At 43.7% G+C, this 14,503-nt stretch overlaps 1 protein-coding gene across 1 annotated transcript; it reads right to left on the reverse strand.

The window, feature by feature from the left end:
* Positions 1–329: 329 nt before the first annotated feature.
* On the reverse strand, positions 330–14,263 carry TNFAIP6 (TNF alpha induced protein 6). The gene is made up of 6 exons (XM_031590799.2): positions 14,077–14,263; positions 7,982–8,119; positions 6,708–6,869; positions 3,814–4,042; positions 2,441–2,481; positions 330–1,332 (listed from the first exon to the last, which is right to left on the reverse strand). The coding sequence occupies exons 1-6, from the start codon at positions 14,168–14,170 to the stop codon at positions 1,169–1,171; spliced, it is 828 nt and encodes a 275-aa protein (XP_031446659.1). The 5' UTR covers positions 14,171–14,263; the 3' UTR covers positions 330–1,168.
* Positions 14,264–14,503: the final 240 nt, after the last annotated feature.

Below are 14,503 nucleotides of genomic sequence, written 5' to 3' on the forward strand. Positions count from 1 at the left end.
GACCAGGCTGCCCAGGGCCCCATCCAACCTGATGAACACCTCCAGCAATGGACCGGGCATCCACAGCCTCTCTGGGCAGCTGTTCCAGCACCTCACCACTCTCTCTGTAAAGAATTTACCTCTGACATCCAACCTAAGTCTCCCCTCCCTCAACTTAAAACCATTTCCCCTCGTCCCCCCTGGGCACGCAGGGTCGATCCAGCCCTGTGCTGGCTGTGAGCTGGAAGGCTGGGATGTTCCCCCCAATAGGAGCTCTGAGATGGAGTAAATGTAACCAGCTGAGTTGAGATAACCCTCAAGAACGAAAAGAACCCATTGGAGGCTATGGGCAAGGTTAAAACAGAGGTAGCTTTAATGCTGCTTCAGACCGCGGGATTTAAACTGAAAATGAGAACAAATGTGGAATGGTTTATCGATTCAAAGTAGCACAGTCTTCTCAAAACCCACGGAAACAACGCACAGCATCACAGTGGTGTCTTGCAAATGGATTTCTTGGCAGCAGTTCCTTCCGATGCTCCATCTCACCAAGTCTTGTTTCGGTTCTTCCCCACGTGCAGTGGGACAAGATAAAAGACTTGGCCACCTCTTCTCTGCATGAGGAGACCCCAGCAAAATGTGCTGAGTGCTCTCTGATCTGGTATTGCCATGGATCCTGTGCTTTTCATGCTGCTTCGCAACCTTCTGGCTCCAGGCAATGGCATGGGTGGCTGCCAGGCCATCCACAGGATGAATTCATGTGTCTTTAGAACAAGAAGACTCTAAAGGCCTTTTGAATTCGGGGGGATGAGTTAATAATAATAAAAAAATAACAGTCTAAAAAATAAATATGTGAAAACCAAGGAAATAAGGAGTTAAAAAATAATGGAAACATTGCTTGCACAAAAAGTTTGTTCAAATGGTGCAAGAAGTGAGGGAAAGGAACACTGTATATACAAAAATAGTTCTACAGCCTTTGGTAACAATGAACTCTTTTTTTTTTTTTTTTACAGGACTTGTTATCTAAAAATACATCTTATAATTTATTTCCTGGTACACTTTGTTATCAAAACTGATAGACAATAAAAAGTCAGAAAGATATGAAGAAAATGTCCCTGTCTGATCTGAAGAAACAGGTATCTGAATTGGGTTCTAAAACGTGTTTTCCAGTGAGTGGACCGTGCTGTTCTGCTCACATAATGCCAAACTTTCCTGATAAGAAGTTTGTTTTTCCTTGGGAGGTCGTGTTCTTTCCATCCCCTGCCTTGGAAGGCACGTCCATCGTAACATACCTAATTTGAAACCCTCCAGCAGTCACTGAGGCATCTGACAGAAACTTCAGGGTCATAACATTGCCTGGGACAGGAGAGAGAAAAACAAAGGTTATGTTTTGGTTGCAGCAAAACTTGGGGCTTCCTGAGGAGCCTGAAACACTGAGCTCTATGCAGCAAGCTACCTGGTCTGCTTTAGAGCTGTAAGCCCCAGAAAGTGCTGTTCCTTCAGCCCCATTGTCTGTAGAGCCCACAAGTTGATAAAGCTTTGACAAACACAGTGCTTTTTGCACAGCGTTTCCTGTCCTTTGTTCCAGCTGTACAATGTCACACTGCTGCTCAGGGCCCAATTGTGCCTGTGCTTCCCATGCTGCAGCCAGCAGCTGGCTCCTGTGGGCCAGGACACGGAGCCTCTGTCATTTGATGAAGTCAAAAGCTTGATTCATTGTTATATTTCTAAATAGCTTCACCTTATATAGTTATCTAGCAGTTAAGTTATACTTCATTAAAAATAAGTTTCCCCCTCACCTATTAACAAGAATGCTTTAAGTAGACCATGGTCAGAACTGCCATGGCTTTGCTTGACTGATGCAGTCACCTAATTTAAGAAGGGAAGACAGCAGGACTTGTGAAACAGCCACAGAGCCTCATAGATCTACGAGTGACACTTCTTATTCCTTTGTTTTATTTTTATTGTTTTGCTCATGTTAATGATCTCACTCCAGTGTAATTCATTTTTCCCTGGTACTTTTCACTACTTGGAACTTCTCTTTAAACAGACAGATGGGATAATTTCTACAACCAGCTTTGGAGCTATTCTTGCAGTCCTTACTCTTCAGATTAGAAAACGTGATGCAAGAAGACTGCATGCACAGCTGAGACCAGGTTACTGATGGCAGGTCTGCTTCATGAAGCTGCCCATGTGAAAACTCCTTGGGTGTGCTACCTCTGCAAGGCCAGCAGGCTGCTCCCTGCTCATTCTTCTAACTAATTTATTTATTTATTTTTAATTTTATTTCATTTAAAAGTAATTGCATTGGTGAAAGAGTATATGGGCACTTTGGAATAGCATCTTGGGCACAAAGCAGAGGTTGTGTCTTTGGTCATCTTACCCATTTATAACTAGAGAGTAGGGATAAAAGTTGATTTGGGCTGATTTTTTTTTCTAACCATAAGGAGCACAAATATATTACCTGTGCTAATGATATCATCTGGCAACTCATCTCCACAAAACCTGGAACAAAAAGTATAAATAAAGTCATGACTAAAGGACACAGCAGCATCCTGATGAAAGGAGCGTATAAACAGGAGGGGAATGGCTGTTTATGAGGGTAGGTAGTGATAGGACAAGAGGGAATGGTTTTAAACTGAGACAGGGGAGGTTTAGGTTGGATATGAGGAGGAAGTTTTTCATGCAGAGGGTGGTGAGGCACTGGAACAGGTTGCCCAAGGAGGCTGTGGATGCCCCATCCCTGCAGGCATTCAAGGCCAGGCTGGATGTGGCTCTGGGCAGCCTGGGCTGCTGGTTGGCGACCTGCACTGATGAGCACTGTGGGCTTTTGCAACCCAGGCCATTCTATGTGTCTATGATTCTATGACAGTGTCTCTCTGGATGTGCCCTCCTCTGGAGCTTGGCTCCCAGGGCTGAGCTGCTTGCAGGTGCTCAGTGCAAGCAGTTCCCCTCTATATGCCAACACCACCGACTAAAGGCTTTTTCTGGGGGGGGAGGGAAAAATGCAGAAAACATTTTTCAATATACGAAGGAAGTAAATGATGCAAAACAAGTAAAAAGGCAATTTAACAAGGCCTTAAAGAAAAGAAGGCTCGAGGCTAAGAAAGAAAGAACTTGGTCAAGGAAAACTTCTAAAATGATTTCTAAAGGAGAAACAAATGGGCTATATCCTTGCTTTGCTACACATGATTTGTAGAGAAGCTGGGAAAAACTGCAGGAATTGGGAAGTGCTTTTATCACTTTGTTTCTACTTCTTTCTCTGGAAAAAAAATGAGATACTTTATACTAAAAAGGTGGTTGCTAAAGAACAAGAAAAAAGCTGACAAGAAAGAAAGGAAAGAGAATTAAGGAAAGAGACAAATTTTATGAGAAAGATGACACATAACACCTGTTCTTTGGTTACAAAATATTTAACTTCTAAAGCAAATGGAAACTTAAATGTATTTTTACTAACACTTTAGCACCTCTTCTCCTTGCTTTCAATTAAATAAAATGCAAAATACTGTTTGAGAGTGCTTGGTTTTCCTACAGAATCATAGAGCATCATGATAAGCAGCTGGCTGCACAGTCTCACAGCTCTCTTTCATGCATTTTAACAAAGCAGAAGAGGGCAAAGCACGGTTTTCTGAGGCTCTTTACAGCCTGTGTTAATAAAATGGAGGTAAATTGCCAGGAAAGATAAGTCAGGTGTTATTGCTGCGAGTGTTACTAGCATGACAAGTGTTAATTGGATGAGCTATTATGGTGCTTTTCTGAAACAATATTCTGGATGGAAAAAAAAAAAAAAAAAAAAAAGCAATCATTTGATTATTTGTATATTGAAGCTGGAATTACCTGCCCACAAAACCGTTGATATCATCATAGCTGTCATAGATTTCCAAGTAATCAGCCATGCAGGCAGTGTCGTCTTCAACATCAAACTCCAGAAACTGGAGGTGAATCCGCTGTCCATACTTTACTCTGATATGCCAGTAGCAAATTTGGTCATTTTCATACTCGTTTGGGTAGCCTGGTGACTTAAAAACATGTTTTGAATCTGTGAAGACTCCACCACATTCTTTTCCTACGAGGAAAATAAAAACATCAGAGTCCAAGCATTCATTTTGGATACGGCAATGATTTAATGCTTTCAGCTCTTCCATGCAGCAGGACCATAGAAAATCACACAGGGACAGCCAGGGTGGTTGCATGTACCATATATTTCAGTAGTCAGCATTCTCAAGAAATGTCAGTCATTCCTAGCTTTTGCCTTTTAGAAGTAACAGGCACAACCCCAAACTCCCTGAATTCAGAGGAAAAGCTCCATTGTCTTTTGTGAACTTTGGACAAGAGTTCAGTGCTTTATGTAAAAGACACTTGGGGTTTCTGACTGTGCTGAACTCCAAGCTTTAGGGCTGTACTTGCAAGTCACTCTGGCATCCACCTTCATCCTTTCTTCTTCAAAAACCTCTTTCAAGCATGTCTTGCACCAAAAACCATGAAAGAAAACCAAACTACCCCACTTGTAAAGATCAGCGCTGCCATGCATTTCATTGTATGCCTGCTACTGGATGTAAGATGGAGGTGTGTTTCAGACAGGCAAGCAGTTCTGCAAGTTCCTCACATCATTAGCAGCCCATAGAAGAGCAGAGGCTCCCTTCTGCCAGGGCTTTGCCCCCCAGGCTGCTCACCTCCCACCTGCAGCCAAACCACTGCCAGTCTGTGCAGCAGCTTGAACGCATTTCCTTCTAATGGGAGAGGCTCAGGCTGTCCTCTGAGTGTTGGCAGCTCTGGTTCCCCTTTGTCCTCTAACCAGACACAGCATTTGGAAAGTAACTACCTCTGATCCCAGAGGAGAAGGCTGACAGAGGAGGGAGTTGGGCTGACATACATGCACTAATAATGAACGCAGTAGCCTAGCAGTTTTCTCAGTGTGCTGAACATCTGTGTGTCCCCCACCCCACAGAGCTATTTGGTTAACAACTGCCCTGCTCATATAAACAAGCTCAAACCCCACAGGCACAAACAAAATGTGCACAGCTGTACAGACGTCACTGACAACTCCAGTTCCGGCTCTGCCAGCCAGGGTAGAATGCACAGAGCAGGGAAGCCAAACACAGATAAAGTGAATTTTCCTTTTCTTATTGGTGCCAGCTTGTCGTATCTTTCCAGCTACATGAAGTGACATCAAGATAAACTGTCACAGTGGTCATGTCGATACTTCAAGTCATTGGAGCAGCGAATGGAGGTGACTGTGGACATGTCTCACATCTGGTGAAGTCCTGCCAGTCGTGTTTAAAAAGAAGGGGAATGGCTGTTTACGAGGGTGGATAGTGATATGACAAGGAGGAATGGTTTTAAACTGAGACAGGGGAGGTTTAGGTTGGATATTAGGAGGAAGTTTTTCACACAGAGGTTGGTGAGGCACTGGAACAGGTTGCCCAAGGAGGCTGTGGATGCCCCATCCCTGCAGGCATTCAAGGCCAGGCTGGATGTGGCTCTGGGCAGCCTGGGCTGCTGGTTGGTGACCTGCACACAGCAGGGGGTTGGAACTGGATGAGCATTGTGGGCCTTTGCAACCCAGGCCATTCTATGATTCTGTGATTCTATGACTCTACGATTCTATGAAAAGAGATGCGTGCACACTATTTTCCTCCAGAAATGTGTTTCCAATAAAGAAATAAAATAACTGGAGAATGCAACTTTCCAGTCTACTTCTTTAGGTACAGATTCCCACTTGTCATCCAGACAGCCACATCAAGCCTTTGAGGTTGCACTGTTCCTGCATCGTGCCACAACACTGCTGAGAAGCCTGACAACTCTTGAGGCTCTTTGATGTAGATAAACACATCCCTACCTTTGCAGTGTTCAATTATAGCTAAACTTCATGCCCAAATGTCTGACTAATAAAGGAACTCAGCAACTCTCAGAAGTCAGATTTGTGTGAATTGTTATTGTTTTAGAATAAAAGCTTTAGCAAACACAAGATAACTAGAAGGATTTCTGTAGGTTTTATTTTCTGAATGCTCGTGTTTGTTTTCAAATTTTTAGCAGCAATGCTTGCATCAGGAAGACTGAGAACTTTGAAAGCAATACTGATTCTTTATGCCCAAAGTAGGATTCATGTAAAAGTCAAGTGAATGGCAATAATCGCTGAGGGTGATTTTAGTTTTCTAAGTTACCATCTTGCTGCAGAGGTAAGAAAATATGCTTACAGTACAGGAGTTATATTTCATTGAATCATAGAATGGCCTGGGTTGAAAAAGACCACAATGATCATCTAGTTTCAAACCCCCTGCTATGTGCAGGGTCGCCAACCACTAGATATTTTTTGCTTAATCTACTGTTACGACCAATTAGCTCAATAACTAAGCACCTGAGATTAGATATTTGTATGAAATTGTAGTGTAAATGTAAATACCTTTATGTAAAAGATGGTCATTTTAGGAGTATTACTTACCTTGTTAATCGACAAGAGCGTATCCACTTAGTTTCTGGAGGGGCTTTGGCTAGGCCCAGTTGCCCATGGCAGAGAACAGTGCAGAGTTACTGTGCTCTGAGTGAGCCATGTCAACTGCTGGGGACAGCAGAGTGGTTTTGTGCCAGGTTCCAAATGAACCTGGATCAGTGTGTCACCTTTGAGGACTGTGTATTATTGGTACAGAAGCCAACTCATTCAGAGCCTTCACACTGCCCCATAGCACTCACAGTCTTAGACCTGAGGAGCAAGGAGCTGTTTCTGAACTCACCGTTTGGGTTGTAGCAGTAGGCATCCCATCTCTCACTTCTGTTGAGGCGAAACCCATAGTCCACAATCCCAGTTCTTCCAAAACCACAGTTGGCTCCAGCTTTTACTATGGGGTAACCAACTCTGCCCTTGGCCATCCAGCCAGCAGCACACACATGGAAACCTGCATCAGGGAGGAAAAGTGGCATCAGTGGGATAAATCAATCCCAGGCAAGAAACTGCTTTTTATTCAAGTCTACTCAAGGTGATTGATTACTTAGATGTAATTGGCCTAATAAAATTGAACTATGGGAAAGAATAGTATTTTCAGTTGATAATTTTAAACATAGAATGTGAAATTGCTTTGTGTTGTCTACAGTATGATCATTCGTTCTTCAATTGAAAAGAAAAATCAAATGCAGATGGACGATGCAGTCTCCGGGGTAGTGTAATTTAAGTGCTGTACCAGCATTTGTAATCAAATTACACACAGAATGAGTTATGTAAGTGAATAAACCGTGTTCTTTGTTTCCTTTTTGAAGTCATGTAAATGTACTAAATCATATCTCATGAAACAATTTGCAGTATTAAGACCTGAGAGTGAATAAAATACTACACTGGAGGATAGCTAAGGAAAAAGTATGTACTTCAAATACTTTAAATACCTAAATAGCCTCAAGTATTTATGGCTAAACAACTAGATCCTGTTAATGCACTTTGTGGCTGAGAACTTAAATACAATAGCCAAAGATTGCAATGTTATTCACTGTCTGGTAGAGACCAATTCCATGCTTTCACTGAGACAAACTGGAACATATTTGTGGTGTCCTCAGACTCTGAGCTGCTCAGAAGAGACAAAAGTACCCTTTCTACATGTGTGCTGGTGCTGAGAGCCAGCTTCTGACTCAACGGCGTAGCCTGCACATTTCTAGAGCAGAGGATATTTTCCATTGTTTTTCTAATTCTCTGAATGAATAATCATTCCTCATCAAGAATCAAAGAGAAATGCAGTTCACCCTGAGCTGGGACACACATCTCAGCTGCTGATAGGGAAATGGCACATCTCGTTCCCTGCAGCCCCATGGCTGTGCTGCACTCCAGCTCAGTGATGCACTGCACTGTGTGCAGACTGCCCCACAGCAGCTCTGTAACAGAGGTAGGGAGCTGCATACAACTCGGGCAAACACCCAGAGAGCTTACAAGTCTCTTAGTCCCAGAGTTCATAACATTCATGGAAAGCGAAGACATTACGAACGAGTGATGTGAAAAGCAAACAGCTGTGATTTTTTTTCCAACCTATTTTTCTTGCTGCCTCCAGCTGCTGATAGGTGGCTAGGTGTCCTCCCTCGTATTCGCAGACTGCTTTTGCTTCTGCATAGGTGAGCTGGTACTTCCCTGAGCGTGACTCCCGGTGGTACACCCCAGCTGCTCGTTCTGTGGAAACAACAACAAAGGATTTCAGCATCATGTCCCAGCTGCCCACCCTGTGGGATGCTCTCCTGTCACCCACAGTCTCCCCAGGACACGCACCTCTGGATGGTGGCCAGGGGAGAGCTGAAAGATGCTGAGAAGTAGCTGCAGTTTGCAAAGCATCAGGGAAACGCACCTCTCCTGACCCAAAGGTTTCATAGAATCACAGAATCACAGCATGGCTTGGGTTGGAAGGGTCTTTAAAGACCATAGAAGCCTAGAGTGGTTGGATTGGAAGGGACACTCCTGCCATGGGCTGACTGCCCAGGGCCCATCTATGGCCTCGGGCACCTCCAGGGATGGGGCACAACAGCTCAGGGCAGTTCCAGGGCCTCACAACCTGTGGGTGAAGGATTTCCCCTAACAGCCAACCTAAATCTCCCCTCTTTTAGTTTAAAACCATTCCCCCTTGTCCTATCACTATCTGACCGGGTACAAAGTCGCTCTCCTCCTGCCCATAAGCTCTGCTCAAGTGCTGGAAGGCTGCACTGAGGTCTCCCCGGAGCCGTCCCTTCTCCATGCTGAACCAGCCAAGCTCCCTCGGCCTATCTTCATCAGAGTTTGGTTTTGTTCAGAAGTCTTGAACAATAGAGCCAGTCAGAGCCTGGCAAGGTTCTGAAGAAGGGAAAGTCAGCAAATGCAGGGAAGGAGCCCCACGGGACGGCTCAGCCAGCAGCAGCTATGGGAACCATCGGCCCATGTCGGCACGGCCGCCCCGTGCATCCTATCGTTCTGGGCTGCTCTCACAGCATACTGTTGGATACAGCTTCGGTGCTTTTCTAAAATGAATCAGAGCTTTGTTTTTAGTCTCCAGAGAAGTGAAATCAGAGCTACTTGGATAGGAGAGAAGCAGAAATTAAAGGGAATGCAAATGGGAAATTGAAATGAAAAATTTCTGAGCTTGTGTCACAAAGGGCAGAACCAGAACAATTGCTGGCTGACATTTCTGTGGCACAGAAAATTAATACCCTTTCTTCATCTTTTTTTTTTTTTTGCTTTGGAGGTTCAACGTGAAGCAGCTTTCCATGGAAGCTCAGAACTTGTCAGGGCTGCGATGGGTTCTGTGATTGTTTCTTGTTTCACTTTCCTGACACCATATGTACAGAAATCTGCCTCAGAACCAACAGGCATATTTAATCTGAACAGTTTAGATTTTTTTAATATTTAGCCTAACGTGAGAAAAATGGCTGTCTGTAGCTGTTGCTACTCGAGGAGAAAGAAAAGGGAAGCCAAACAAGAAGTGTTTTTACAGTAGTTCCTGGTGCCATGGGAAAAAAAGAATGTCTCTACTAGCGACAGGCTGCAGTTTTGGCTAGGTTGGGATATTTTTAAACAAGAACACGGTCACCACTGAATTGTGGTTAGCAATGGTGAGATCCCCTTCGTAGAGACAGTGACTTTTGGCAGTGCAGCAGTCCCTGGCCTGGTGCCTGGGGAAGTCAGTTGGTGCTGACAGGAGGCTCGGCAGGCTGAGCTGCTTCCTGCTGCATCGCGGGGAGCGTCTCTGGAATGGGCATGGGATGACATGTTCTTGGGAGAAGCCTTTCTAAGTCCAGTCCCAGTGCAAGGAAGAGTCGAAATACCTAACAGCTGGGTAATCATAGAATCACAGAATGGCCTGGGTTGAAAAGGACTGCAACGATCATCTTGTTCCAACCCCCTGCTGTGTGCAGGGTCACCAACCAGCAGACCAGCCCAGAGCCACATCCAGCCTGGCCTTGAGTGCCTCCAGGGATTGGATAATGATATGTTATTTATTTAAAAAAAAAAAAAAAAAAAAATCTTACTTAAATTAAAAAATATTTTGTAGGTTTCATTTTTCATTCATTAAATAGGCTGTCATGTCTAACCTGATAAGCCCTGCACTCTTTCTTTATGATTGTGATTGTGTTGAATTCAGCACATATGAACTGGAAGTTTGAGTAATGCAGAAAGCAGTGCAGCACTCAGCCCTGCTGCAGTCTCCAGGGGTAGCCTGGAAAGGAGATCATTGATCACTGCAGCTCATAGGTAAGCAAACTGAAAGGTGAATTGAATTGCACTGACAGTGAGTTGAAACCATGGGATTTGACCTTTGGGTTAGCTGAGCTGGCTGCCTACACCAGTCAAGGAGCAAGACCAGACCAATCTTAAGGCTTGTTGCCTCTGCAAGAGGTGCAGCAAGAGTAGTCCAAAAGCTTTGGGCAGAGTGGGTGCTGGCTAAGGGGCTCATGGAACCACCTGGGCACCCTGCTCCTCTGCTGGCTGTGACACCAAGGACCTGGGGAGAACTACCATCAGCTGGGATGCACCACTATTGGAACTGAAGATAAAACCTTTGCACTGTGAGCTATTCTGACTATTCCTCCTGACAACAGTGTTTTCAAAGCTAATCCTTCAAAAGGCATCTGCCACCATTTGTTGCTGCTAAAACATCAGCGTGGACAAGCATCCCATTTTTCAGAATACTGCTGGAAAGCTCTGCTCTTCACTGTTTCTGCAAGTGCTGCTCCATTGACAGCAGCACCCACAATGCCTGGGTGGATGGTGGGATCCTGCTGGAAGCAATCACCCATCTCTTTGCTACTCCTCTGGAACAAGATAATAGTAGCCTTTGGGAAGATGGACCACACACGTGTACTCCACCAAGCCCTGACAGCTGCTGCTGGCTCAGTGTGTCACAGTTTAATCTGACAGTATTAACTAATAGTATATCCTAATTAAGTGCTCAGATCTCTCAGGCATTTCTTCCTCTCCGTTAATTACATTAGGGAATGTGCAGAAAGATAAGCTACATCAGCAAAACCACACCTAGGTCGAAGTACTGTACTTATTAACACCTTTAAAACACTAATTAAATATATGTACATTATTCATTATATGCATACGTATCTCCACAAAGGCAGATCTGAATATACACACACACAAACTATTATTAGCCTTCATGGGGGCAATCTCATGATTGTGCAGATAAGCATACAAGCATGAGCCTACCCTAAATGTGCCCTTTTCCTATACTGGTGTGCCAGGGCCTCAGCTGGGCATCTCCCCAGTGGGTGGGGATTCTGTTGGACATTGGAAAACATCTCTTCACCAAAGAGCAGTCAGGCAGTGGCACAGCTGTCCAGGGAATTGGGGGTCACCATCCTTGGGGTGTCCAAGAGCTGTGGGGATGTGGCACTGAGGGATGTGGGCAGTGGGCATGGGGGGTTTGGGGATCCAAGGGATCTTTTCCAACCGTAACGATTCTCTGATTCTCCAATTCTGCCTGAAGACTGCTGTCCTTACTTGGCTTGTCTGAAATCTTTTCCTGCTCAACACAGAATTTCCAGCTCATCTCGCTCTTTATTTGCCTGAAAACCAGTTTACTGGGAGTGTTCTATCCGTTCATTTTTCTTCTTTGCTTCTTACACAAAAGATCACAGGTTACACTGCTGATGGGATGTGTTTCTTCCAGCTCGTGTTTCTTAGAGGCTCTTCTTGAGGTCCAGAAGCAGTGGGATTTGGCAAGGACAGTGACCCTCTGCTCACCCACAGCAGTTGGTAAGAATGAACCACAGCCAACCTCTACTGCACAAACACAGCAAGTATAGGACTTGGCCTAATAAAGTGCCCTCAATATGCATGAAACTGCTAAGATGAAAACAAAATATTTAACTTTAAGTGGAGGACGGCCATGCAGTCTGGGGCACAAGGTGACACTCAGAGAATGGGGCAGCTGTGGCCCCTGAAACTCCCCAATACATTCTGTGAGAGGGGTGAAACTGGATATGGGTGAGGAAGAGCTGCCCTTGGAAACCTTCTTGCTGGCACTTGAATGAGTGTAGGAGCATATCTGAACAAGACTGCTCCAATCCCCTCATCAGTTTACAGTAAGTTTTGGCTATAACATACTTGTTTCAAAAATGAGCAACAACAAAATTCCGTGCACACAAGAAAGACATTAGCAGGATGGCAATGCAATCAGCTCCAGAAGGACTCCGTGTTTACTGAGAAAACAAAAGATCTTTTGTAACACAGAGAAAAAAAGGTACAACACGTGAGCAGTTCTACACTAACCTTTGCAGAAGATTTGACATTTGTGTTACTGGCTTGCTGAAGAGAGGAGAAATGGAAAACTCACTCATTTTCACTCTGGTCTCAATTATGCTTTATCAGAAAAGGAGATAAGCCAGGCTCAGCTGCCACTGAACATTCCTATTTAGCAGGAGGTTCTTGCCGTGATGCTTGTCTGTAGTTAGCATGAGATTGAGGTTACTTGTCTTGTGCAAATTACTTCTTTCTCTAATGAAAAGATGCATTAATTGGATGGCTGTGAATGTGCCCAATTTTTCTTCACTTACATGCAATTTCACTAAATTCCATTTAACTGCATTTTGGGTTTTATTTGAATATTTTTTAATACAGTAATTAGAATAGATAGCGTGTTTTTAAATGAGATTCAATGAAACATAGAATGGAAAGCAAAGTGGTTATTCCAAAGAGCACACCGTGCTTCCAGATTTTGTGTCTGTTTCTTTGGAGGAAGTTGTCAATTTTAACTCTTACCCCTTATTTTTATTTACTCTCCTTGTAAATGCTAAGGCGTAGCAATACAATGTCTTAATATTAATTCCTGTTAACTCTCTATTCCTTCATTTTAAAGGTTTAGAAGATGTTCTCTTCTGATTGATTTCAATTCCTACCAGGTAAAACTACTTAGCTGATGGCTGTTATCACCAGTTTATGTTGCAGAAGCCCCTGCCATCCACACCCAGGATGGCACTGGTTGCAGCAGTCACATAGATGTGCCAATATTTGCAAAGAAAACACCCAGGACCCACTCTCTGGCTCTGATTGTATGTGGTATGGTGTGTGCTGAACTCTTCCCTGTGTCCAGCCTAGGATGCAAGCTTTGCTTCTTCCATAGAGCAGCACTGGAAGAGCAGCTCCTCTGTAAGCTGCTGAGCTGTCCTCACCCACCTGAGCACCTTCAGCAGCATGTTTCAAGTTCAGAAGGAGTGGGCAATCATTAAAAATGTACAGCCATACGGAAAACAGTATAGATGGCTTCTCCTTCGTGTTCCCTTTAGTTTATGTGGTCCTCTGAGAAGAGCCTGGAGCCACGTGGTTGCTGCACCAGCTATGAATGTGGCTCAGTCCCACGTGAAACATCTGAGCGTACAGAAACAAGGACTGCCTGCAGGAATTCCTTAAATCCTTAAAGAAATATGCAGCATCCTAGACAGGATGAAGGAGTTTGTAGACATTTGTCTATCAAGCAGAGCACTGAGTGCATATATTTGTTTTGGCACATTTTATGGGACTGTATTTTGAATGTTTTTCTGTTGTACTGGATAATTATGAAGCCTATAAAAAAAACCCTCTGAGAGCCATTTAAACTCACTTGAGATATAAGAAACTATTCCCACAGCATTTTCTACAGTCCTTTTGGAATCTCCTCTCCACTGTTTAATGATGTGAACAGACCAATGGCCAAAACATATACATTTCTCCACTTCCCTAGAAACCTAGGAAATATATTGATATTATTTCCAGACCATTTAGTTTCATATGGAGAACCCCAGGCATTTGAAATATGTTCATGCAGAAAATAATTCATTCCTTTGGCATAAGTTCCTTTTCACACACATTTTCCTTCATTAGAAGCAAACTACTATTTAACAGTCTTTTCGCTTCACCTCATGCTCTAGGAAAACACATTCAGATGAAGTATTCCATAACTATTTTTTCCTGCATTTCAGAGCAACAATAAAACCAGCAAGCTCTTAAGTACAAAACTTACAGTCGTTACTCATTTAACACGATGACCAATTTCAGTGCAGGATTTTGCTTACATGAATGCCTGGCTCACTTTTTTACTGCTAAGTGTTTATTTTTATACTGTTCCACAAACAGAGGGACTCTGGCAATAAAACATTTGTGAGTAGATTATTTCTTACCTAGCCAAATAGAGTTATGCAGCACTCCATCCTTGAATCCCCATGCTTGAGCTTCGTCCCACAGCAGGGCACAGAAGAAAATTAGTGCAATCATCTCTTCTGAGCTGCTAGGCTGTAAATATTCCCTGTTAAAACACTCAGGGTAACCTCCGCTAGCAGCTGGCTAGATCCTATTGGAACATCTGGTAGCCAGATCTTAAATAGTGCTTTCAGCTGTGAGGTCAGCAAGCCTGCTCCAATTGTGCTTGCTGTAGTATTATTGCACAATTAAATGTGATGTCTGCAGTCATCCATGTGACTCACTTTTGGCTCTCCTCATTCCCAGTGTGTCCAAGAAACCATTCTACCCCTAACTACTGCAGCACACATGAATGCTTTTCAAGCCAAAGTCTGTTCATTCTTCAGCACTCAGTCTTCAAATTCCACA

Source organism: Phasianus colchicus, chromosome 7, assembly GCF_987193195.1.
Source record: "Phasianus colchicus chromosome 7, bPhaCol1.hap1.1, whole genome shotgun sequence".
NCBI classification, from domain to species: Eukaryota; Metazoa; Chordata; class Aves; order Galliformes; family Phasianidae; genus Phasianus; species Phasianus colchicus.